The sequence below is a fragment of the Syngnathoides biaculeatus genome, chromosome 12 (assembly GCF_019802595.1).
Source record: "Syngnathoides biaculeatus isolate LvHL_M chromosome 12, ASM1980259v1, whole genome shotgun sequence".
NCBI lineage: Eukaryota > Metazoa > Chordata > Actinopteri > Syngnathiformes > Syngnathidae > Syngnathoides > Syngnathoides biaculeatus.
Genome location: NC_084651.1, coordinates 5,035,526 through 5,061,866, shown reverse-complemented (window position 1 = coordinate 5,061,866; position 26,341 = coordinate 5,035,526). Strand labels below are relative to the sequence as shown.

The 26,341-nt window shown below is 44.5% G+C and overlaps 2 protein-coding genes across 5 annotated transcripts in view; both read left to right on the top strand.

Annotated features, from left to right (window-relative positions):
• tet1 (tet methylcytosine dioxygenase 1) overlaps positions 1 to 15,319 on the top strand; it is a 41,230-nt gene extending 25,911 nt beyond the window's left edge. For 2 of the 4 annotated variants that reach the window (XM_061836337.1, XM_061836339.1), the window contains 10 exons: positions 1,184 to 3,266; positions 4,087 to 4,177; positions 7,209 to 7,302; positions 7,408 to 7,616; positions 7,797 to 7,947; positions 8,358 to 8,447; positions 8,601 to 8,738; positions 8,831 to 9,007; positions 10,037 to 10,184; positions 11,784 to 15,319. In XM_061836337.1, the coding sequence (XP_061692321.1) occupies positions 1,184 to 3,266; positions 4,087 to 4,177; positions 7,209 to 7,302; positions 7,408 to 7,616; positions 7,797 to 7,947; positions 8,358 to 8,447; positions 8,601 to 8,738; positions 8,831 to 9,007; positions 10,037 to 10,184; positions 11,784 to 12,655 (4,053 nt within the window). In that variant the 3' untranslated portion in view covers positions 12,656 to 15,319. The remainder of the gene's footprint in view (positions 1 to 1,183; positions 3,267 to 4,086; positions 4,178 to 7,208; positions 7,303 to 7,407; positions 7,617 to 7,796; positions 7,948 to 8,357; positions 8,448 to 8,600; positions 8,739 to 8,830; positions 9,008 to 10,036; positions 10,185 to 11,783) is intronic. The other 2 variants (XM_061836340.1, XM_061836338.1) reach the window with 2 other exon arrangements.
• An 825-nt stretch (positions 15,320 to 16,144) lies between these two features.
• eif4e1c (eukaryotic translation initiation factor 4E family member 1c) lies at positions 16,145 to 26,120 on the top strand. The gene is made up of 7 exons (XM_061837635.1): positions 16,145 to 16,300; positions 18,644 to 18,726; positions 21,148 to 21,243; positions 22,577 to 22,640; positions 22,734 to 22,847; positions 24,157 to 24,296; positions 25,858 to 26,120. The coding sequence occupies exons 1-7, from the start codon at positions 16,283 to 16,285 to the stop codon at positions 25,970 to 25,972; spliced, it is 630 nt and encodes a 209-aa protein (XP_061693619.1). The 5' UTR covers positions 16,145 to 16,282; the 3' UTR covers positions 25,973 to 26,120.
• Positions 26,121 to 26,341: the final 221 nt, after the last annotated feature.

Genomic DNA, 26,341 nt, shown 5'->3' with positions numbered 1-26,341 from the left:
CATTATAGTGTTGGCCTCACAGGTCTGAGGTCCTGGGTTCAATTCCAGACCCGCCTGTGTGGACTTTGCATGTTCTCCCCGTGCCTGCGTGGGTTTTCTCCGGGCACTCCGCTTTTCTCCCACTTCCCAAAAACATGCAACATTAATTGGACACTCTAAATTGCCCGTAGGTGTGATTGTGAGTGGGACTGTTTGTCTCGATGTGTCTTGCGAATGGCTGGCGACCAGTTCAGGGTGTACCCCACCTCCTGCCCGTTGATAGCTGGGATATGCTCCAGCAGTCCTCGTGACCCTCGTGAGGATAAGCGGCAAAGAAAACGGATAGATGGATACGACAATTAGAAATTTTTGATTTTAGGAATCATGGACAAAGGATTTGCCTTTGCGGGCCACATAAAATCATGGAGTGGGCCCTATCTGGCCCCCGAGCCTTGTGCTTGACACCTGTGAAAGAAAGAAAACTAGGAACAATACAAAAATTACCAAATGATAAGAACTAGGAAAAAATACTCTTCTGTTTTTTTTTTTCAAGTTACATTGAGAATTTCTGAACAGAAAAGCTGTTTTTACCGCGAATTGTTCTGACAGCTCACACCATAAAAAAAATAAAATTGTCATGCTTTTCCGAATTTATTGACCTCATTGTTAATGTTCACTCGTTCCTGCTCCTCCTCTCTCTATTCACACGTGAAAAATTGTCTTAAAGATAAAATGGATAACTGGGGAAAAAAAAAGCACAGTAACTAAGCATTTTGTGAGTTTCAGTCACGTAGTCTTGCGGGTGTGCCGGGGAAGTGAATATCCATGTGCGCTAGTACGCACAAGCGTGAATTACCATCTACAAACTGTGCAAACACACACTCGTGCTGGCTGCACGTGTCCCCACTGACCCACTCCCGCTAGTGATGCAATCTCAAACCTCGCTCCACTCTAAACATTGAGTCATGAGTCTTTGTCTGGCAGTACTCTGCAGTTGAGCCCCCATTGAAGCCTTGAACACGAGTGTTTTGTTGCCTCATGGTTGATTTGTTCATTTCCCACAATATTTTCCACCGTCTTGATGGTGGAGGTGGCAGATGCCGTGCTGAGAGGGGGTGTGATGCGTTGTGGACTGATTCTGAGTCACACATAGCACCACACCACACTGAGTCACCACTTTCTTATTTTCTCCCTCCGTTCACAGGTGGTTCCAGAAAGTGGGTCGTTCAATGGCAAAGGGGAGGCACAGATGGATGGCACCCACATGGCGGCAGAGGAGGGCGAGGAGGAGGAAGGCCACATACAACATACAAAAACTCCCCCCGTCACCAGCTCGCTTCGCCACAACCTGGACATCGGCGGACGGCCGGCACTTATTCAGCGAGAGCTCGGGCTGCAGCTGAACAACATTGCACTTCACCAACATGTACGCCCTTCTGTGAATTCCCACAACGGTTCCTCCGAAAACCCGACAAACGGTGCTAATGTGACGGCCGGGTGTCACGCTGACCTGAAGTCTGCATATCACAGGGCTATGATGGCCTCCGAGCCTCAAAGGAGCAAAACCGCCGGCATCCCTTCCGACAACGGACCTAAGACTCCGCCGCATGATACGTCGGTCCCGCTGAAGAGGATCAAACTGGAGGAGAATGAAGAGGTGATCACCGCGCATTTGGGCGACGAAGATGATGTCTGCGAAGACCCTCTGTCCACTTTGGCAGCTGTGGTGTGTCTCTCTGTCACAGAGAGGCGAGGGCTGGAGGAGAAACTCTTCAGCTCACGTCCTTCTGCTCTTCACTGCATCAAAACGGAACCACCGGATTTAAACTTAATCAACAAAGAGTCGGAGGATTTAAGGAGGGATGAGTGTCGCGGTCTAGGTAGCCTACCGAGGACTGCCCAGACTATCAAAAGTGAACCGCCTTCTAATGACCTGTTACCAAGTGTGCAGTCTTTGGCACAGAAGAGGAATCTTAGTTTTGACCAGGCGATCGCCATTGAGGCCTTAACTCAACTGGCAGCTATACCTCAACGTACCCCAGTGTTTATTAAAGCCGAACGAAAGTGTGAATCTCCCGTTTCTGCGATCACATCCCAAGCAACCTCAACACAAGAAGCCAAACCCACAGCGGCAATCTGCTACAACAAAGTCTCAGTCATCAGCTCACCGGTTCACCAGACGTCAGTGATTCACCCGCCTGTGGCCAGACAGGCCAACGTCATACAACGGTGCCAGGACACGAGGCCACCTGACCTGTCAGTAGACGGTAACGGGGCACCCTGCAGTAGGACATACCAAAACTTTGGCTCTCGTGTCATCAAGTCGGAATTTAACAACGATCACGAGCGTAACTTTTGGAAGGACCGAGAGAGACCAAAAATGATGAGAAACCAAGACGAAGAGGAAGTGGCTGCCCAATTAGCAGACTTGGCCTTCATCATCCAGTCACGACAGAACCAGCTGTCCATGAGCAATCGCATGAAGGGGACCCCGGTGTCAGCCATCAAATACAACTACCATTCTCAGTTATCCCCCAGTCAGAAAAAGACCCCCATAAAGAAAACTAAAACGACTCCTCCAAAGCCCAGGAAGAAGAAGATAAATGAGGAACCGCAGGAGGGAATCAACCGAAGGACCCCGTTTTCAAAACGCAATGGAAATGCATCCCATCGAAGCAAAGGAAAGAAACCCCCCCTGTCCGGCAAATCAGATCTCCCCCACAGGAGGAATCTGTTTCTTCCTCAGGCTCAGATTGACCTGAAGAGATACTTGGGTGAGGCCCAGGAGGAAGCAAGGCAACTCATCCATCACAGTACAGAGACTCACCACTGCAGGACCAACCAGAGTCTCGGCCATGAGAACCAGCTATTGTCTTATCTGCACAATCCACTCAACCAACACAATCCTGTTGCAGGACCAGGGCAGGAAAGGTGTTCGTTAACTCAGGTAGCTCAGCCCCCCAAAGGGCTGCAGCACGGTGCTGATCACGGGGTGGCTCACCCCGGCCACGCCACCTTCCCTGGTCTGGCCAACAGCCTTTCAGGTGCTCGCCAGTCGCCCCCTCCGAGACAGCAGAGCTACTACAAGCTGGAGAGGTCGGGGCCCGTCACTGTCCTGTCTACATCTGCTGATGGCGATGCGGGCCACTCGGCGGAGTCGACGCCATCCAAGCACAGTGTCAACAGCTTCCTGGAGTCGCCGATGGCTTTTCTGGACACCCCGACAAAGAACCTGCTCAACACGCCCTCCAAAAAGCTGTCTGAGCTTCCTTGCTGTCAGTGTGTGGGTAAGTTGATGCTACCAGACATTCATGGGGGAATTTGTCATGGCGCTGCCGTAGCATTATGAAATAAAAAAAGCACAAGACAAATCACTAAGTGACACTATAGAAATGGAACTGAATACAAATTTCATTCGTGAGGATAAATGCTACACAGATTAGATGGATGGACTGACACAGTTAAATTATTAAGTCTCTTTAATAAATGGCAGCTATCAAATGGCATTTAATAATTAAATACAAGATGGAACATATTAATTGGTCCTGAAATAAAAGATGATTAAATAGATTTATTTCCTTTTATTTTATTAATTTTCCAAGCCGCGTATCCTCACAAGTGTCACGGGGCTATGGAGCCTATCCCAGCTATCATCCGGCAATTGCAGGGCACACCGAGACAAACAACCGTTGGCACTCACAGTCACGCCTAAGGGCAATTTGGAGTCACCAATTAATGCAGGTTTTTGGGGATCTGGGAGGAAACCGGAGTGCCTGGAGAAAACCCACGCAGGCATGGGGAGAACATGCCAACTCCACACAAGCAGGGCCGGGATTTGAACGCCAGTCCTCAGAACTGTGAGCCTTACAGCCTAACCAAAACATCCACCGTGCCGCCCTGATATATTTGACCCCATTTTAATGCGTTTAATGAACTAATGCAACCAATGTATTACATGGCATTTAAATAGAATTTTGTCACAAACAATAATACATTTCAATCCTCATCGCTCACTAACCAAAACCGAGTCATCTAGTTTAAATAATACCATTGTGTGCTCTACTGTAGAGGAACAGTTTTTGTAACAGATTGTTTTTTCCCTCACAGACCAGATCATTGAAAAGGAAGAAGGTCCTTACTACACTCACCTTGGAGCAGGACCGAGTGTTGCCGCAGTGAGGGAATTGATGGAGAACAGGTAGACTACTTCCCATTGCTAATACAGTACCAGCGAATCTTAAGGTCCAAGTACTAGCACACTCTTTCTTCTCACTAGTAAGGCAAATCAGCACGAGTAGAACCAATGTCATACTAGTAACATGTTTTTTCTACTACTGTAGGGCCATGACATTTTTCCACACTACACTACTTGGTATTAGTAATGCAAACCTGTCAAAGAGCTGACATCTGCACAGTATTGAATGGGAAGTACTATCCTTGAATAGTAGTAATTTAATATGTTAAATTTGCAGTTGTTGATTAGTGCAGTTTTGCTTCACTGGTGGCATTGAGTGGCACTTTTGCTAAGGTTTTCTTACTTAATTGTACATGGTACATGGAAATTCCACTGGATACCAAGGGCATCAAATACTGTAAATGATCAAATATCTTGCCATATTTGCGTTTTGAAGATCTGCACCAGTTTTCATACATAATTTAGCTCACTAGTCAGATAATGATATACTAGTTGGATACAAGCAGCCGAAATGAGTTTCCTCCGCAGGGTGTCTGGGCTCTCCCTTAGCGAACGGGTGAGAAGCTCGGTCATCCGGGAGGGGCTCAGTGTCGAGGCGCTGCTCCTCCGCATTGAGAGGAGCTAGATGAGGTGGCCGGGGCATCTGATTCGGATGGCTCCCGAATGCCTCCTTGGTGAGGTGTTCCGGGCATGTCGCACCGGAAAGAGATCCCGAGGACGACCCGGGACACGCTGGAGAGGCTATGTCTCTCGGCTGGCTTGGGAACGCCTCGGGGTCCCTCCGGAAGAGCTCGAAGAAGTGGCTTGGGAAAGGGAAGTCTGGGTATCCCTGCTGACGCTACTTCCCCTGCGACGCAACCCGGAAAAGCAGTAGACATTGGGAGGGATGGATGGATAGTTGGATATCCTGCGATTGTCTGGCGACCAGTTCAGGATGTACCCCGCCTCCTCCCTGTTGACAGCTGGGATAGGCTCCAGTACTCCCCACGACTCTTGTGAGGATATGCGGCTAAGAAAATGGATGGATCTATAGTTGGATATTCCTCTTACGGGTGAGTATCAAAAAGAAACTTGTTCCTTCAGTTGGAGATCCCAAAAGTGCCCAAATCCCTTGCTATATACTAGTACTGCTACGACTACTACTATGACTGTGGCAATTGTTATTATTTAGCTGGATATGTGTGGACGTGTTCGTCAGCGAACATGCTGAGCGTGTCAAGCTCGGGCTTGGTGGAATGCGGCGAGGTCATTGCCAAGGAGCCAGCTATTAAAAGGAAGCTCGCTCAGCATGTCCACCTGCCACACACACACACACACAAAACATGTTGAGACAGGAAAACTGTGATGTAACCGACATGAGAGACCGTGCGTAGCAAAGCAGCATTCGTTCGGTCACGGCCTGTCAAAGTTGTAGTGATACAAAAACCACATCAGCCCAGAAGCTGAGCTGAACGATTTTTACAGAAGCATGTGGCTACAATTTGAGACGGTTACACTTCCTGTCCTATATCGACGTGATATACAGCTCTGGGGAAAAAAAAATGAAGGGACCTTCTCAGTTACTTCGAACTAAGCTTTGTGGTTGTTTTAAATACATCTTTTTCTTTCGGCTTGTCCCGTTAGGGGTCGCCACAGCGTTGTCATGTTTTTCCGTCTAAGCCTATCTCGTGCATCTTCCTCTCTAACACCCACAGTCCTCATGTCCTCCCTGACAACGTCCATCAACCTTCTCTTCGGTCTTCCTCTCCCTCTTTTGCCTGGCAGCTCCATCCTCAGCACCCTTCTCCCAACATGCTCACTCTCTCGCCTCTGAACATGTCCAAACCATTGAAGTCTGCTCTCTCTAACCTTGTCTCCAAAACATCCAACTTTAGTTGTCCCTCAAATGAGCTAATTTCTAATCCTATCCAACCTGCTCACTCCCAGCGAGAACTGTCACGACCCATCGAGACGGAGGAGGACCCAAATGCACGACTCCGGAGACGCAGAGGCAGTTTGGGAAAAGTGTTATTTCGTTCCAAGGTCGGGGATCAGGCAGACTGTCAAGTCCAGCAGCGGTAGTCAAGACGTCGGGCGTAGAGAGCAGGTCCGCGGGCAAGCAGGGGCCGGTACACGGGAAATTGATCCGAGATGCCAGGAGTGTCAAGGGCGTCAGGCTTACGGGGTCGGTCGGAGGACAGGCGGAGGTCGGTACACAAGGGTTTATGATGAGAGACACGGGAGTGCAGGAACGGGGCATGAGTTGCGACGATCTGGAGAAGACCAGTCGTCCCCTGGGTACTATAAAACCGGGGTGAATCAGCGAGGATGAGGCGCAGGTGTGCGCCTCCTCATCAGCGCCGGTGTGCTGGGACCCGCCCAGCCAGGGCTGCACTGGGAGGACCATGACAAGAACCTCAACATCTTCATTTCTGCTACCTCCAGTTCTGCTTGCTGTTGTTTCTTCAGTGCCACCGTCTCTAATCCGTACATCATGGGCGGCCTCACCATTGTTTTTTACACTTTGCCCTTCATTCCAGCGGATACTCTTCTGTCACGACCAGAACGTGGACCCAAATGCACGACTCGGGAAACGTGGAAGCAGTTCAGGAAATATCTTTATTCAGTCCAGAGTCGGTAATCAGGCAGGCAGTCCACGAGAGCAGCAGTGATAATGATGTCAGGCTTACGGGGCAGACAGGCAAGGGTCAGTACGCCGGGAGTCGAGATCAGAGTCGAAGAAGTGCGGGAACGAGGGATCAACGGCAATAATCTGGCAAAGCCAAACCATCCGCTGGGTCCTATAAGTACTGCAGGTAATTACTCGGGATGAGGCGCAGCTATGCGCCTCCTGATGACTGCCGGTGTGTCGAGGGACCTGCACAGTCAGGGCCAGGACTGGCAGGATCTTGACACCTTGCGCCAACTGTCCCATCCCGCTTGGACCCATTTATTCACTGCCTTACCACACTCACCATTGCTCTGTATTGACATAAGTGCATTAGGTGTACCCAATGAAATGTCAACATGTATTTTGTAAATTTGTGTGTCACAGATACGGCGCCAAGGGGAATGCAGTGCGGTTGGAAGTTGTTGTCTACACTGGAAAAGAAGGAAAGAGCTCCCAGGGGTGTCCTATTGCTAAATGGGTACATGACAATCATGTGCAAATAAACATCTATACATTTATGGGGCTTATTATCGGCCCGTAATGTCATACTTCTGGCTGTTGTGCGTGTACAACTGCATGACAGGTGGTCCGGCGTGGCAGCGAAGAGGAGAAGCTGCTGTGTTTAGTGCGGCGGCGGCCAGGGCACCACTGTGACACGGCTGTATTGGTCATCCTCATTCTGGCGTGGGAAGGAATCCCGCGGGCGGTGGCGGACCACCTCTACCAGGAGCTCACGGAGACCCTCTTCAGATATGGCTCGCCCACCAGCCGTCGCTGCGCCCTCAACGAAGAGTAAGGGCTTCTGTTGCTCACGGTGTTCTTCTGGAGGCCAAAGTAGCCCGAAACTGCATTTGTAAATGTATTTCTCCAAATGGTGACACGCCAGGGAAATACTATTATGTGTCATATAATAGATAGGTCCTTGGAGTCAGCTCTTTCTTCCAGGTTCACCTGTTTCTTTTCCCTTCACAGTCGTACCTGTGCCTGTCAGGGTTTAGACCCGGACACCTGCGGCGCTTCCTTCTCTTTCGGCTGTTCGTGGAGTATGTACTTCAATGGCTGCAAGTTCGCCCGTAGCAAAGTGCCACGCAAATTCCGCCTGCTTGGTGACTACCGGGAGCAGGTGAGGGGGACTGTTGTCAGGTCACGATGATCGTGACAAAAATCATGATCATTGGTATTATGACACTATTACTAAAATAACAAAAATAACACCAACATCCACTGAAAGCAGTTATGAAAAGTATTCAATCATATACACTTTTACATCAAAAGTCATTGATAGTGTAGTGGTACACACGCCTGCCTATGGTGCGGGCAGCGTGGGATCGATACCCGCTCACTGATGGTGTCGAGATCTACCCTGTGACTGACAACCAGTCGCCAGAAGCTAGCTGGGATAGGCTCCAGCTTTCCCACAACCCTTGTGAGGCTAAGCGGCTTGGATAATGACTTGACATGACATTTACGTTAAGTATCACATAAAAATATTGAAATTAAGCTGTTAATAATCTCATCTTTCGTGACATTTAGGAGGAGAAGATAGAGAAAAACCTCCAGAGTCTTGCCACTGACCTTGCACCACTGTACAAGTGCCTCGCTCCTGAAGCCTTCCAGAACCAGGTACGAAATGTGAAACACTTTTGTAAGTTATTAATCATGTTAATTATTATGTAAAGGTTTGATTTGAGAACTTTTTGCATTCGTTTGTAAATGATCACCGCTCATCCTCTCTGTCATCACCACAAATCAAATGCGCCTGCATCTCTTCTCAAGGTGGAACAAGAGGAGAAAGGGGACTCCTGCCGGCTGGGCTGGAGGGGGGGACGTCCGTTCTCGGGAGTCACGGCTTGTGTGGACTTCTGCGCTCACGCTCACAAGGACAACCACAACATGAATAATGGCAGCACTGTGGTAAGCGAGTGACTGTGTGTACACTGCAGTCCAGTCGGCAACCACCAGGTCCCGGTTCTTGAGTCCTTCTTCATGCTCTTTCTTTCTTTCAGGTTTGCACTTTAACAAAGGAAGATAACCGCGCGGTTCGGAATATACCGGAAGACGAGCAGCTCCACGTTCTTCCACTCTACAAGATCTCCGACAGGGATGAGTTTGGTCGGGTCGAAGGGCAGTGGGCCAAAATCCAATCCGGTGCCCTGCAGGTTCTCTCATCCTTCCCCAGAGAGGTGAGAAGAGGGCATATTTAGCATGTCTGGGTCACAGTTTGGAGTTTCTGAGTTTGAATCTCAGTCCCTGTGGAGTTTGCATGTTCTCCTGGTGTTTGCTTGGGTTTTCGCCAGGTACTCTGGTATCCTCCCACATTTCAAAATCAGGTTAGGTTTAATGAAGACTCCGAACTGTCCTTAGGTGTGAATATGAGTGTGAATGCTCGTTTGTTTATTTGTGGCCAGTCCAGGGTGTTCCCCGCTTCTGCTGGAATAGGGTCCAGCTGACCCATGACCCTTAGGATAAATGCTATAGAAAATAAATGGATAGTGTCTTGTTCATGAGTGAAGGAAGAATGGACCGGGAGATCGACAGACGGATCGGGGTAGCGTCTGCAGTGATGCGGACTTTGTATCGGTCCGGTGTGGTAAAGAGGGAGCTAAGACGAAAGGCAAAGCTCTCAATTTACCAGTCGATCAGTCGTTCCTACCCTCACCTATGAGCACGAGCTGTGGGTCATGACCGAAAGAACAAGATCCCGGATACAAGGGGCCAAAATGAGTTTCTTCCGCAGGGTGTCCGGGCTCTCCCTTAGAGATAGGGTGAGAAGCTCGGTCATCAGGGAGGGGCTCAGTGTCGAGCCGCTGCTCCTCCGCATTGAGAGGAGCCAGATGAGGTGGCTGGGGCATCTGATTCGGATGCCTCCCGGACGCCTCCCTGGTGAGGTGTTCGGGGCATGTCCTACAGGAAATAGACCCGGAGGACGACCCAGGACATGCTGGAGACACAATCTCTCTCGGCTGGCTTGGGAACGCCTCGGGATCCCTCCAGAAGAGTTGGAAGAAGTGGCTGGGGAAAGGGAAGTCTGGGTATCGCTGCTAAAGCTACTTCCCCTGCAACCAGACCTGGAAAAGCGGTAGATAATGGATGCATCGATGGATGGATGGATGCATTGTATAAGTGTTGTGACGTATTGCAATGGCACCAATAGGGGGGAAAAATGAAATAAAATGTGAATTGAAACCTACTTTCTGCGTGTTTCTTGTCAGGTGCGTTTGCTAGCTGAGCCGGTGAAATCAGCCCGGAAGATAAGGCAAGAAGCTCGTCTGAAAGCTCAAGCGGAGAAGCTGGAGAAGAAGCTCGGCTTGAGCCCTCTCACTCCGACTAAAGTAAAGCGGGAAACCCCCACCAAAGGTGGTAAGTCCGAGTCTTTCCGCACATTTCATTTTTGCTTTCAATACGCGCTAAGATTGAAACCGATGCAGTCCTGGGATGCTAGTCAAACTCAGTTTCCCACAAGAAAAAACAGTCATTATAATTCATGCATTTTAGGAATAAGGAAAAAATATATATTATTGTAGCCATCACATAGGACTTTGTTTTTTAAGTTGGACCAGCAATATTTTCATATATTTACCACAAGTGGATAAAGATGATAACTGCTGCATAATGAAAGTAAGAAAAATAAATATATCAAATATATATATATTATGAATAAAAATAAAGTAGAATGACTCACCAATTTTGACTACCTACCCTGGCTCAGGGCGACACGGTGGGGTCAGCTGTTAAAAGCGTTGGCCTCACAGTTCTGAGGACCCGGGATCGATCCCGGTCCCGCCTCTGTGGAGTTTGCATGTTCTACCCGTGCCTGCGTGGGTTTTCTCCGGGCACTCCGATTTCCTCCGACATCCCGAAAACATGCAACATTAATTGGACACTCTAAATTGCCCCTAGGTGTGATTGTGAGTGCGGCTGTTTGTCTCCATGTGCCCTGTGATTGGCTTTTGACCAGTCCAGGGTGTACCCCGCCTCCTGTCCGGTGAGCATAAGCGACAAAGAGGATGGAGGGATGGATGGATGGATGGATGGATGGATACCCTAACTCATAGGGAAGTGGAGAGGAAGAAAATTGCTTAACTTAATTGTGATACAAGTGTAAAAAATTTGTTCACTGGTTTACAAAATATTCCCTGCAAAAGGCCGAAGGTAAGTGACACCCCTAATAAGGCTTAAAAATGTCTATTTTAGCTCATTGGCTAATTGACATTTTCAAAGCAGATTTCCCCATGTTGCCAATCGTTTTAAAATATTTTGGAAAAACATATATTTTTTTAGACTCACAGAACAGTCTGTTCTGAGACAATGTAAGCATCAAAAACCTACAAAAAGGAGAAGATTCTTCTTCTACCAGAAAAAACAAAAACTTTCTACCTGTTTCTGTTCTTGAAGTTGACTTTCACACTCACTCCATGAAGCACTTTCTAGCTAGGCAAAAACGTTTAAAAAAAAGCCTTTTAGTTTGCAGATGTCATTTTTTGGTTTTTATGCACGACATTCCTCCGCTAACAATATTTCAAATGTTAACTTTATCCTCCTGGCCTGCAGGCAATTCCTGATTGCAGTGAGGCAGGACCTAGTCAGTCAAGAGAGGATCTGGCAGGGGTCAGCCACAATAGAAAAGGACTTCTTGAGGACAAACAGAAGGAGAAGCAGGGACAGAACAAGGAGAGACAGGAGGTGACACAAAGAGAGAAAGAGGAAGTTGACATACAGTTGAACCACATCGAACCAACTGGACCTTAACGTTTTACAAAAACTAGTGCTCCATCATTTCAAATGAGAATCCTTCAATGCCAACTTAGTGCAAATTTTGTCCAGAAAATAACAATAAATCCACATAGCAACAGCATGAATCTCTGACAGCTCATCGAATGGTGTAGTTGTAAGTCAAGGTATGATGGCGTGAAGAAATTCTCATTGTTGAAATTTGTATGTTTTCTATTTTCAAAACAGAGCAACACGCCCTTTACAACAAAATCCTGCCTCGCCCCGCTAGCGTGGATCGGTGCCAGGCCAGCACTTATGCTCAGAGCTCCAGCAACTACCACCAACAGAGGGACCTCGTGTCACCCAACCACCACAACCACCACCACCACCCGCCCGGTGTTCTGTTTGGCCCCGGCCCCTCGGTCCCGGCGTATCAGACCACCGACGACGCGCTGAGGGGTTACCTCGACGGCTACCCCTGTACTTTTAAATCTGAGCCCGGCGAGGCGCACTCTCCCCCGCGCAGACCCTCGGCCAGCGGGAGCGCCCCTCCGTCCTCCTGCGCCTCCTCCCCTCGACCTACCTCTGAGGGCCTCTACAGCAGGCTGAACGGACTCCACGGCTTCGAGGAGGAAGTCAAGCAGGAGGAGGTGTGGTCAGACAGCGAGCACAACTTCCTGGACCACGACATCGGCGGCGTGGCGGTGGCGCCGTCGCACGGCTCCATCCTCATCGAGTGCGCGCGGCGCGAGCTGCACGCCACCACGCCCATCCTCAAACCCGACCGCCGGCACCCCACGCGGATCTCCCTGGTCTTCTACCAGCACAAGTCCCTCAACGAGCCGGGCCACGGGATGGCCATGTGGGACGCCAAGATGGCCAAGAGGGAGCGGGAGAAGGAGGAAGAGGAGGAGGAGGAGGAGAGGTTGAGGATGGAGGAGGGCGGGAGAGGGGCCCGAGGGGAGACGGGGGACGGGGCCGGGGTGAACGGGGAGGACGCGCGGAAGGCCAGGGACGTCCCCACGCGGCAAACGTGGACGCTACCGAGGGACGGGGTCATCACCGTGTCCCCCTACGCCCTCACACAAGTGACGGGACCTTACAACAGCTGGACTTAAGTCAACACACACACACACACAACACTGTGCTTATTTATGCCTTACCTCAATCAACTTGAGACTGCTTCTCTCGTTTTCTTTCTACCTGGTTTTAATCATGCGTTTATGATCCCTGTCTTTGGAAGGCTGTTTGAGTATTTATTCAGTACCCTCGATGTTAGGTTTATGGTCCACGTACTAGTGCGCGCTACACCCGAAGACGACTACATGTCACTCGTGAGGCAAAGTTGCGCGTTACGCTGCAAAAACTCAAAAATACTCCGAAGAATATTTGCCTTGTTTCTAGTCAAAACTAATCTGATTACACTCGAAGTAATGTAATAATAATGTTGACTCTAATTTTGAGTGTAATTAGATCAGTTTTTACAATAAATGACAACAATAGTCTTGCTAAGATTTTGAGTTTTTTGGCAGTGTAGTGTTGACATCAGCACTCCGCTATTATGAAAAGCCGTTTGAGCATTTATTCCATATTCTCGACATCCAGCATGAGGTTCACATACAAGTACGCTTTTTGTCCACACTAGTAGGACAACTACATAAGTGAGGCCAAACTGTGCAGCAATTTGATACTAGTACTACTATTGAAACTTTAGATGAATTCTATAATGTCACTAGCATTACTCGTAGCTCACAGTTGTCAACTAGTGCACATTTTTAGTAGCCTGTAGTCGCCCTCCTAGAATGCCAATGTTTTCCCACTAGTGAGGACAAAGTGTGCACTAGTACACAAACCTTTAAATTGAGTTCCAAATACATGCTCAAACAAATTTACTGAAGGTTTTTCGAGCATTTATTCGATATCAAGGATAACCATGTTCAGATCCATGCACTAGTGCACACTTTGGCATAGTAGGATAAATTTTGCAGACTAGTGGCACAACTGTGTGTTACTACTGTGGCAAAACTGTACACTACTCGACAACAGTGTGCTACTACTATGAAGTACCGCTCAAGCTTGATATCCATCTGAATCTCCGTGCGCTAGTACCCGCTTTATCCTCACAAGTAAGACAATTCAATGCACTAGAAGAAAAATTTGTAGAAAAAAAATGTTGCCCGTAAGACACGCTCATTTTAGGATATCGAATAAATACGCAAACGGCTTACTTGGTGCTCCTTCGTCTTCCTCGGCAAGGAAGGCCAAAGTATTTCGGGGCTCTTTTTTTTTTTAACTGTGAGTTTTATGTTTATTAAAGAGATGGTGCTTTCAAGCATTTTTAAGATGTTTTTAAGATTTTTTTTTGGTTTTATATATACAATATATACCGTATACAGCATATATGTATACACACGATAAAGAACAAAAAAACGTGATTATTTATTTCCGATCATTTCTATTTAATTTCTGGTGTTAAGCCTGTTTACTGCAAGACTTCTATGATCATCTGTTGCATCCAAATTAGAATTGCCCCCCCCCCTCCCTCCCTCGCCCCCGCGTTACGCACTATATCATGCATATATTTTACGGCATATTATCTCATGTAGCATAATGGCTTTACACATCTCCTCCTTCGGTTTCTATCGTGAATGAAAGCAATTATTAGTTTTCTTGAAGGTTGCTACGAAGCACTTTTATTTTCCATTTTCTCTCAAGGCTCACTTGAAATATTGGTCCCAAATGTTAGGCCGAATTATGTATGTACAGATAGGGCTTTGTCTGTCTCTATGTGTACAATCGCAGAAATATAATAACATTTTATTTTACAGCATTCATCGCAATTATAATTTGCAACAACAACAAAGTGCTTGTCACGACTGGCACTTTTATGTATGTTCACCTTCTGCAAATGGAATTATTAAGAGGTGGGAATCATAGGATTTTGGAACTTCGCTGTACATTTTATTGGTGCTTGTTCAAATTTCTGTTTGTCATACATGCCGACATGTTGCCAGTTTGTACTGTATTTGCATACAAAAAAGATATGTAACTAAAAAGGGTGCAGACAATTTCCACCATTGCAAATTTTTTAAACATTTGACTGGAAAAATTTTCAAATTTGGACCATTTACTGGTGTGTGTATAGCCCTCATTTCAGCTTTTGTTGAAGGGAAATAAAAACCACTCCAGTATCACACCATTCAAGATTCACCAATGGCAGTGAATGTTTAAGCAGTTTTTAACTATATCATATTTCCATTCCAGCATTTGAATGAGTCTAAATAGGACGATCTGATTTTATTTTGAAATCCTTGAAAGAAATATCTGCTCAAATGTGACATTGTTGGTGACTGGTAACTTCCCCTCGGTGCTAATAGGACAAGTTACTTCACTGACTAAACGTGGTTTTATACTCAATAGGGATGGTGCTCTTTTTAAAATAAAATAAAATAATTAAAAAAAACTGTATTAGAGTCTATACAAAAGTACAGTTGATTTGGAATGACACACAATGAAATGATTGTAAGCATGTTTGGAATCAGTTCAAGTACAGGAAACTCCACAAAAAAAAAACATTTTGATTTATTGTATGAGTCCAAATTACAAAATAATTTTTTTAAATTAACCACAGGCTATCACCAGCATTTAAAAACTTGGAAAAAAAAACACTTTTTACAATCGTCAGAATATTGTGTAAATATGTATGTGAACTATATTGTTTTTTACTGTATTGTGTGTAGACAATGGATGCTCTTGCTTATTTTGCAACTGAATTACTGTACGTGGCTAAAATATATATATATATAATATATATATATATATATATATATATATATATATATATATATATATATCCATTTTAGACTTGAGAAGAGACTAAATTTTGCATTTCTTTTATGGATGTCTGATCTCTTTTGGGATTGTGAAATAAAGTCATATTTATATTTTGGACTCGATCCTGATATTCTGCTTTTCGTTTGTCACATTTAGAGGCTCAGGCTGTACGCTTTTCTCCCATTTTGCAAGGTTCTCCATATTTTATAGTAAACTAAAGGATTATTTTTTATTTCCACAACACAATGCAATGCAATGCCTGAAGAAAGTTACTACATTAGAATTTGACTCACTGCTTTGGAATTTAGACTTTGTCCTCTTCATGTGTGAGGATGAGTCACTCATAATTTAATGCAGTGTGACTTCAGAACTGATGATCGAATGCACTTTACTTTTTGAAAAAATAATATATTTTGTATAAAAGAATAGGGTTTAAAACCAAAGGAACTAAAAATAATTTATCATGACTATTAAATTGTGTGAAAGTGATTACATATAACAAATTATTTTAGTACAAAAAAATAATGTATTGATTAAAATATTTGCGATATTGGACACAAAATTCTGTATTAATACTTATATTGTACAGAATAAATATGGAAAGCAAGTTTGTATTCCTTTTTTAACGCCAGTGATGGGCGGCCATGTTTGGCCGGTATGGCCTTCTCTATTATGTAGCATTAGGCACTAGTTTGGTTTCAATAGTTATATTAAAAGTAGTTACTCATCATGTGGCATTTTATTAGGTAATAGGGCAAGGGGGTGAGTGTTATTTTATTTTATTTTACTGTAATGCGGTGGTAAACTGGTAATGTTCGGCCATGTTTGAGCGGTACCGGCTTCCGTAAGCGAGTGGCTACGGTGTGACGCAGCGGGCTTAACTTAACGGACAGATCATTTCTACTGTCAAGATGGCGACATCGGAACCGGTAAGTGAATCGAAAGCTAACTGACCCAAATCCGCCGCTTTGCCCCAAAGAAAAGGAAAACCTCTTTGGGTCGAACAACATTGTGATATGGCGGCGTAACGTTGAAAGGGCTTCGTGTGGTTCTTGTCAGAGCAGTTCTTGTGGCTTGGTCTTTTTTTTTTTTTTTTTGGCGTGGGTAGCCGTTAGCATTTTAGCAATAAGTGGCTCACTTTTGTCGGCTGGGAGGGAGGCTTGGCTGCAACCTGGACGTCGCCTCATTCAAACGACATTCACATACTTGTTGTAATAAAAGGAAAAACAAATAATCAAAGGCTTACTTGTCTCAAATGTTAATGTTTTACGATTTCCCGACGTCCTTATGAGCCTTTTGACGAATGGCGTCTTGACTCGTTAATTAAATTTGTGACACGTGTGTGTGTGTAGGCTAACTCTGAAGCTAAATTAACCAAAAAGAAAAATTGGAGCAAAGTTAACATTCGTGCATTGTCGAATGTACTCCTCTTCAATAGTATCCGTTGTGAATTAGATAGTTGTCAGTAAATGTAACTTCTACGGCGTGGGTTTTAGTTTCGGATACTTTGTGTGTTTTATGTTTCTATTCCTCCTTTCGACCAGGTTCTTACTAGTATTACAAGTCACGCACTGACATTAAAGGCGATGATGAAAGGTGGACTCAACGATTAATGTGCGTGTGCAACATTTCATAGATCAAATCGATTTGATTTCCATGGTATTATCGTTATCTTTCTAAATTTTCAAAGAGTATTGCTACAGTAGCATTCTGCCGTAACTACTGAGAAAGTTATGAAAGTTAAGTGCTTCAATTTATGTCAGTCTAGTTATACAAAGTCAGTGGGGGTCCAATTTTTTTTTTTTGGTAAAAATCCTTGTTTCAAACTTGCATAACAGTCTTGATCTTACTTTCATGAGGTTGCTATCTTGGCAAAGCTTCCTAAACCGACATTGACGTGATGTTAATTGTTAATAGCTCATTGCGAAGTTCACTTGGAAAATGAAGAACAACCCCATAAGTTGTTGAAATACATACTGATATGCACCAAAATGAAAATTCTTAACCAATTGGGAATGAGGTACCTGACGATAATTGGCATTCATTCATTCAAGGCCAAAAGCAAAAGTAATTTATTTATATTTGGATATTAGTTGTAAAACTGCATGTATGGATATGTCTGCAGGGCTGCCAGCTCATAGAAATTCACCTCTAGAAAAATGTCTAGATTTCCATATTTTAAAAATTGTCACTCTGTAGGAGTTACTGTAACAAATTATGTAATCCTGAATACTTTTCCGCTGCACAACAGGCATTCCTGTATAGTCATAATCGCTGATAAAGTACTGTATTCCTGTATCTACTATTGCTGCTTAAATTATGCAAATTTCACCACTGTGGCAATAATAAAGGTTATCGTAAGTTATGTATCTATATTATTTCATCCTTTTACCATATAGGCACATTTTTTTCCAAGTGACATAGCGCCGACGTACTAATTCATTGCTAATTTCCTGTCCCTGTGTGGCCGTCTAGTGTGTTAGTGTTTTTTTTCCAGACACTTAATTTACTTGCTATTTTGCACTTCAAAGTTCGTTACTATCTGCTTAATTGTGACAAGTGGACTATATTACCCAAGCATTTCTTTTGTTGTTGTGTTATGTGACAGTAGCTTAGCATGGCTCCCCTTTCTTTGTTAATTACGTGATAATGGTACTTGTCAGAGTTGTAGGCACGAAGGTGGTGATTAGAGACTGATAACGGGCGCAATGCGGACAAAATTCTGGCTCAGGATCAATGTTGATGTACCTTGTATCACCGCACGACCCAATCTTTCACAACAAAATTAGCAATCTCGGCTGTCTTTTTTTTTTTTTTTTTTAAATCATGTGGTCAGGCACTTGACCAATGCTTACCTTTCCAGTCGATCACGATCACATTGAGCACCCCTGATATAGTGTATAGTGGTAAGGGGGGGACTTGAACGAAGTGCAACGGGGAATGCAGCGGTTAATTTGCTGTTTAGGTTGGACGATCAATCAGCTGGTTTTTTACTGTCCTCTCGGGCCAGCGGTCCCCTATCTCTTTTCTACCTTAGACCAGTTTCAAGTGTTAAGAGGTCATCATAGACTCTCCACGCATCACTCTCTGAGGGGAAAAACACACTAGCTGCTCCTCTGCAGGAATTTTGGGTGCCCTATTAGAGCAACAAAAATAACTTTTTTTTAACCTTTTTTTTTTTTTTTTTCCAAGCGACAAAGTAGTGATTAGTCCACTCTCTACTAAATCAAATGAAAGATTCCCAATGTGTTTTGTTTTTTGTCTCTATCCAGAAAGCACCTGAAATTGAAGAGACACAACCTGACAGCCAAGTTGCGAACCAGGAACAGTACATCAAACATCCCTTGCAAAACAGGTGACAAAGCTGCGCTTCAGAACAGCACGCACATTTAAAATTTATTTTCACTAGTTGCACGGTAGAAGACATAATGGGTAAGTTATTACAATTGTTATTTTATGTGGTAGAATGCAGCCAAGGAGGATAGTGTACCGCAACTCCTTTTTAATGCCAACTTGGTAGTTTATTAGTTGCACATTTCTGTCTCAGTTGTGTGTAAAGCAGGGTACACACTCACTGATTTTTAACATGGTAGCCAATTTTTAAGACGTGACATACCACACGTGTGGAAAAATCAAGGACAGGTGTGTGTCGCATACTCAAGATGATGAACACATTCAACCATATCTGCTGTAATACCAAGTCTTACCTCTAAGGGGGAACATGGTGCCAGAGGGTGAGCTAGACAGATGGAAAATAGGATGATGAAGAAGAAAGAGGAGCAGAGCGCAAAGAATTTTGAGAATCAGATGATGAATTCCAGACACTGACCTAAAAAAGAGACTGGATAGCGCATAGACATCGAGCGGTACAATTGGCTGAAGCCAGTTGGCCGTCATCTTGGTACTCCCAAAACGTGTAGAGGTCATGGTTTACAGGTTGGATTATGGCGGGGTTTTCCTCAGTTTGGCATGTAGAATGAAAGCTGGTAGTGTGAGCTTGACATTTTTTCAGTTCTGGCAACATGAAGGATTTTCAATTCGACTTGGTAAGCCAAAAAGGCGAACTGCAAAGGAAAGACATAGAACACCGTGACTACCAAGAAACCTTGCATATTACCTTGTGTCACGTTAACTTTTCTCAAAATATGCTGTGAAGCACTATCATCATAACATAGCAAAAAAACTAAGCATTTTATTTGTCATAAAAACATTACATTTTAAGTCACTCAGTTCGATATATCTTTGGAAATAAGGACTTTCAATGGGAAAATACATACTAAACGTATTGATCATTTGTTGTCTCTGAGACATCCTATTTCAGACAAATTTAAACTTTTCCTCGCATTTGAAAATCAAATTCAATTTGCAGAGTTCAGTATTATGAAATTCATCAAAAATTTCACAGAAAATTTGTTTTCTTGTATATTTCTGGTAATATTTACATGGCTTTTTCGTGAAAAACCGTGGTCCTGGAAAGGTGAAGCGGAAAGTGAACAGTGAACAACAACAACCGTAAACAAAACTTTGTTCAAGTGAATTAAGATCATCAGAAAATAAAAAAAACCTTTCCAAACAAACTTTAACAGTGTCAAAGTAAATCTTTCTAACTTTCTCACAGCCACGTATCTGGTGATTAACGCAGTTAATCACTGGCACTGCACAGATCAGTGCGGTTGTTTTGGGAGTATCAAGATGGCGGATGACAACTTCAGTTTTGGTGGCCAATGAGCCTTCCAGTCTTTTATTTTTAGATCAGTAGTTCCAGAGAAATTAAGCAAAGGTGGGGATGTTGCCTTTTTGGGAATCATTTTAGTATTATATCAAATCCTTTTGAATAGTGGACTACTACATAAAAAGATTAGATTGAATTGAGTGATCTGAATGACGCAGATTGAAGTTTTTGTTTTATTATCATTGCGTATAAACGCAAAGTTCCACATGCCCCCCTGCACAAAAGCGCAACAACATTCAATCATCAGCAACCACAGGAAACGCACAGAACACGGCGTCGGCACTCTCGAAGCCGGCGGGTGGGGTTCAGACACGGGACGCGGACGTGCAAGGAATATGGTGGAAGCGGCGCTTCGAGGGAGAGACTGATTTATCTGCGTTACCCCCCACCACGTCGCACTACTCCTGACCTATTCATGAATATTGTTTTGGTTTGTGAATGATTCTCTGGGTAAGTGGCTTCTAGAGTATTCCACTTGTCCAGGTTATCTCCCGTTCACTGGTCCCAGCTCGTGCTATCGCGGTGAACAATGAGCGTCTCAAACCTTGATCCACTGACGCAGGGTATAAACAAGACATACACCCCATGAGAGTTTATGGCTTCGGTGAGCGCGAGGGCAGGGTTGTACACTGGTGTTGGTGGGTGGGATAAATGTTGCAAAAGGGGTGGGGGTCACAGAGTTCAGCTAATGGCCTCACATTGCCCCTCCTGGCCCCGCCCACCCTCCAAACAAATGAAAGAATCACCTCAGTGGCCATAAACAAAGGCTGCACTTGTGCTGCACTTTTCCTCTTCCCCGGCATTCATATGCATGCCGGCACTGTTGTCGTCTTCCGTTCCATCCCTCGCTTATTGCTCTTATCAACTGCCGATGGCGGTTGGGAACGAGATTGTCAAAGGCTACTGTTGAGCATATGACATGTTTTCACACTGAGAGTATAAACTACGTGTCCGCCCATTAAATGCTTCATTAATTCATCCAAGAGTTATTTGCCACGACTGTGTGAATGAAAGCTGACTTTTTTGTGTTTCTCCTCTCCTCAGATGGGCCCTGTGGTATTTCAAAAATGACAAGAACAAAAACTGGACGGAGAACTTGCGTCTCATTTCCAAATTTGACACAGTGGAAGACTTTTGGGCGTGAGTATTCTTTTCACGTGCTCTCAAATCAGCATTTTAATCACTGTCCTCCTTAGAATTGTCGCGTTCCCACGCTATATCATGTGTTATCATTCATACTCAAGAGTATGTAATACCCTCCTATGTGGGAAAAGATAGCCAAAGTTGTTAAATGAATTGCACAATAGTAAAAAAACAAGCATACACCCATAGAACCTGATGACAGACACGGCTTATGCTTGAGACTCGCGTGTAAACTCACTGACATCACTTGCCGCCATTTTACCAGGCCTCAACTCACAAAGGCGTATGCACATACACAAACATGACAAAACATACAGTATTTTGTACATATTTTACTGTTAGGTTGCTTTTTGGTTCCTTCAAATTAGGCTGGAATGCCATTGGACAAACACAAGGTCTTCCAGGCAGCATGCTGCTTTCACGAACATTTCCCATTGCAAATAATGGCAGTTGAATGTGTGCCGTTCAACCACAAAACTATTAACTGGACACGACCATTTATGAGTAACCTTTTAACATAGCAGTTATTCAAAGAGTAGTACTCGAGCTTCTCATCATAGGGGGTATTTTAACTACCGTAAGTTCTGGACTATAAGCCGCACCTGATTATAAGCCTCACCCAATATATTTTTAAATGAAAACCCATTTTGTACACGCATAAGCTGGACATGTCTCTAAGCCGCATGTGCCCACTTTGAAGCATGAGATATTTACAAAGAAAGATGGTACACAGAAATAGTTTTCAAAATTTTAATAATGTACCATGGACTTTTCTTTCCAAACAGTGCCTGTGACGTGGCAGCAACACGGTTCAGGCTACCTGCTTTTATTACGTCTGACAGCTTTTTTCGTCTTTTTACATTGCTCCAGTTCTTCCCGCTGCCATTTCCAGCGTCCCCCCATCGATTCATTTATGTCTGTTTCCTTCTTTATCGTCCAGCTCGATTGCTTCTCACTAGAAATCTGCGTCATATACAGTTCTTCTTGCATTTTCCATGATGAGTTTCTGTTCAGGCTAATTTTATTCATGCACAAAGTGCTACGTTACATTAAACTTGCGTCTTCCTCGACACATATATTTCACCTGTCTCACTCTTCCCTTTTCTGTCTGAGCGCCCCTGTCGGCCATTTGGGGGGAAAAAAATATCCATAAATTAGTCGCATCACCGCATAAACCGCAGGGTTGAAAGCCTGTGACAAAGTCGCGGCTTATAGTCCGGAAGTTACGGTGTATGCTACGTTATTCTACCAAATTTGAACATAGCGCTCCTGTTGTTTTATTACTGTGCCTGCCAGTTGTTTTTCTCACCCTGTCGTGTGCTTCTTTCAGATTGTACAACCACATACAGCAGCCCAGCAAGCTCGTTGTTGGCTGTGACTATTGCTTATTCAAGGTACTTCTGTCCTGCCCTGCTCATAACCAACCACCAAGATCACAAATACACTGCTTTTGACAGCTGTAAAGACACGTCTGTGTTGCGTTCCAGGACGGCATCAAGCCCATGTGGGAGGACGATCGCAACAAACTGGGGGGTCGGTGGCTGATGACCCTCAACAAAGTCCAGCGGCACAATGACCTCGATCGCTACTGGATGGAGACGGTGAGGTCGTGCGGTGTTAAAAAATGTGCATTGTGATGTCATGTCTTTGTAGACCTAGAGAAAGCCTATGGCAGAGTACCAAGAGAGGAGCTGTGGTACTGCATGCGCAAGTCCAGTGTGGCGGAGAAATATGTTAGAATAGTACAGGACATGTATGAGGGCAGCAGAACAGCGGTGAGATGTGCCGTTGGTGTGTCAGAAGAATTTAAGGTGGAGGTGGGAGTGCGTCAGGGATCCGCGCTAAGCCCCTTCCGGTACTAATGGATAGGCTGACAGATGAGGTTAGACTGGCTTCCCCTTGGACAATGATGTTCGCAGATGATATTGTGATCTGCAGTGAAAGCAGGGAGCAGGTCAGGGAACAATTAAGAGTGAGGCATGAACTGGAAAGGAATGAAGATTAGCTGAAGTAAAACTGAAAATATGTGCGTGAATGAGAGGGTTGGAGGGGGAAGAGTGAAGCTCCAGGGAGAAGAGATGGCGAGGGTGGATGGCTTCAAATACTTGGGGTCAACAATCCAGAGGAATGGAGAGTGTGGTAAGGAAGTGAAGAAACGGGCCCAAGCGGGGTGGAACGGCTGGCGGGAATTGTCAGAAGAGTCTCTGCTAGGATGAAGGCCAAAGTCTATAAAACTGTGGTGATGCCGACCATGATGTACGGATTAGAGACGGTGGCACTGAAGAGACAGCAGGAAGCAGAAATGAAGATGTTGAGGTTCTCACTCGGAGTGAGGAGGTTGGATAGGATTAGAAATGAGCTCATTAGAGGGACAGCCAAAGTTGGATGTTTTGGAGACAAGGTTAGACAGAGCAGACTTACATGGTTTGGACATGTCCAGAGGTGAGAGTGTGAGTGTGTTGGTTGAAGGGTGCTGAGGATGGAGCGGCCAGGCAAAAGAGCGAGAGGAAGACCAAAGAAAAGGTTGATGGATGTTGTGAGGGAGGACATGAGGACAGTGGCTGTTAGAGAGGAAGACGCACGAGATCGGCTTAGATGGAAAATGATGACACACTCTGGCAACCACTAATCGGGACAAGCCGAAAGGAAAAGAAGTGTTTTTCCTGCATTCATTCAGTGGTCATTGTGTTTCTGGTGTGAGTGCCTTGGCCACCACAGAAGATGGTTGTTGATCAGAAAAATAGCACTTCACAGCAGTTGAAATTCCATCCTCAGGGACAGTAGTAACATCTGATGTTTGCTGCTGCCATTGAGCAGTGAGATGTCCGAAGCTCAGTCGTGTTAGCAACACACAAAACAAAAATTGTCGCCACTGGCTGATGTTTGTGACAGTGTTTTTCATTTTTCCAGCTCCTGTGTTTGGTGGGTGAGTCGTTCGACGAGGCAAGCGATGACGTGTGCGGAGCCGTGGTCAACGTCAGACACAAAGCGGACAAAATATCCATCTGGACCAGCAACTGTCAAAACAGGGACGCCATCATCACGATAGGGTGAGCTCTTTGCATAAGCAACACGTGCGTCCCAGTCAGAATGTGCTAGAAAACTTGATTTATTTGATTAGTTCAATGAAGAAAGTGAAAGTCGTGTTATACTATCACATTCAACACTTTCTGTTCAACCGCTAACTAATATTACATTATTAATATTACACAATAAAATTAAAAAAATAAACATTTGTGTAATATAATTCCTGTAGATGGTAAATTTGAGGTTGTGAGGAAGAATCGGCATGAGAAATAAAATCTTGAAACATTTAACTGCGTAGTGAATCGATGTTCTGTCTTTTTAAGTGAAATATTGAAACTTGGTACACTCAAATTTTTGGGAATGATTGGTTCTGAAATTTTCCACCCAAAGGTCCAATGGGCCTAACTTTTTGTGAATAATCTAACTCATGTTGGGGGATACTAAGTGAGCCCTCACCATGAAACGACGAAAGCAGCGAAGTTTTCCATCCTTTTTTTTTTTTTTTTTTTTTTTAACTTCCTCCTGGTACTGGATACAAATTCCCTGTTTCCAACATACTTTGCCAATAAAGATGATTTTGATTCGCATATAAATGTGGTGATAAAAGACTTTCAAATTGAGAGGTGTACAAAGCTTCAATACCATCCGTGTACATTCATCCAGTAGTTAATATTCAACACCACGTTCACATGAGGCTCATCTGTAGTATTAGCTTGGATACCACTATGAATAACACACTCACACAAACTGACTTGACATCAAATAAAAAGGCAAATAAATATGCATGCTTGTTGTCCACAAGCAGTATTAAGACATTAAACCCACTTTTTGACATTCACAAGCACTGTTGGCAGTACAGGGAAATTGTAACGGCAAAGTACCATAATTCCCGCCCTACAGAGCGCACCTGCTTATAAACCAGTACGTTTTGTAAAGGAAATACCATTTGGTACATACAATACGTAGGCCGCACTTGTGTAAAAGCCGCAAGTGCCAACATTGAAGCTGACATTAAAACGAGATATTTACAAAGAAGGACTGTACACAGAGAGTTTAACGCTAATGCGAGCGCTGCCGCGCTAACAGGGCTGTTTTTTAAAAAAAAAATAAAAAAAAACATACAGAATAAAAATCACAGAGAAATGAGAGTAACACACTAGCGCAGCGCTAACAGGGCCGGACCAGTAAAAGTCACTTCCTCGGCACACGTATTTGGTCTCACTCTTTCCTTTTCCGCTTGATTGCCCCCTTCAGCAAGTTAGGAAAAAAATGCACATATTAGCCGCATCACCGCCTTAACCGCAGGGTTGAAAGCGTGTAGGGGGGCAAAAAAGTCGTGGCTTATAGCCCGGAAATTACGCTAAGTAAGACTACATTGGAGGAAGCTGAAATATACTTTCATTAATTCTGAGAAAATAGAAGATCAAACTAATGGGGAAAAAAAATACTAACAATGTCAAAATTCCACCAGATGGCAACAAAGTAATGCTTGGTTTAGAAAAAAAAAAATCTGAAATATTGAAACAGCAAATTCCCAACTGTGAATGTGCGAGGAGGGTTCACTGTACTTCCCTCTGCCTTTAGGCAAACTTACAAGGACCTCTTGAGCATCCCCAGCAAAGCCATGCTGGGCTACCAGTCGCACGAAGACACGTCCAGCAAGAGCGGCTCCACCACCAAGAACATGTACTCCGTTTGAAACGCCCGCCCTCAGTGTTGACGTAACAACTCGGCCGTGATTTCGGTTTTAACAATTGCAAGCCCAAATCATTATCATGGTAACTTTTTTTGGGGTTTTTTTTTGGGGGGGGGGATTCAACTACCGTAGTGTTGTACTCTCACATGGGGGGGGGGGACAAAAAAAATGCACCACCACTCAATTTCAATGAGTAGCTGGACAAAAATAACTGTTGGAGCATATAAAAAGGTGTGAAAATGAGAAAGTTCAAGAGCAGTTTTAACTTGATTTATTCTCTCGAGCGTTACAAAATGGGCCGACACGCCATCTCGGAGATTCTACAATATCTTAAAAGTTTATCAAAAAAAATAAATAGCTAAAAAAAAAGAG

Bases quoted from the DNA above. Each gene is read 5' to 3' on its own strand.
- eif4e1c (XM_061837635.1), top strand. The intron at 21,244-22,576 runs GTGAGTATTCTT...TGCTTCTTTCAG, and splicing joins ACAGTGGAAGACTTTTGGGC to ATTGTACAACCACATACAGC. The intron at 22,641-22,733 runs GTACTTCTGTCC...GTTGCGTTCCAG, and splicing joins GTGACTATTGCTTATTCAAG to GACGGCATCAAGCCCATGTG.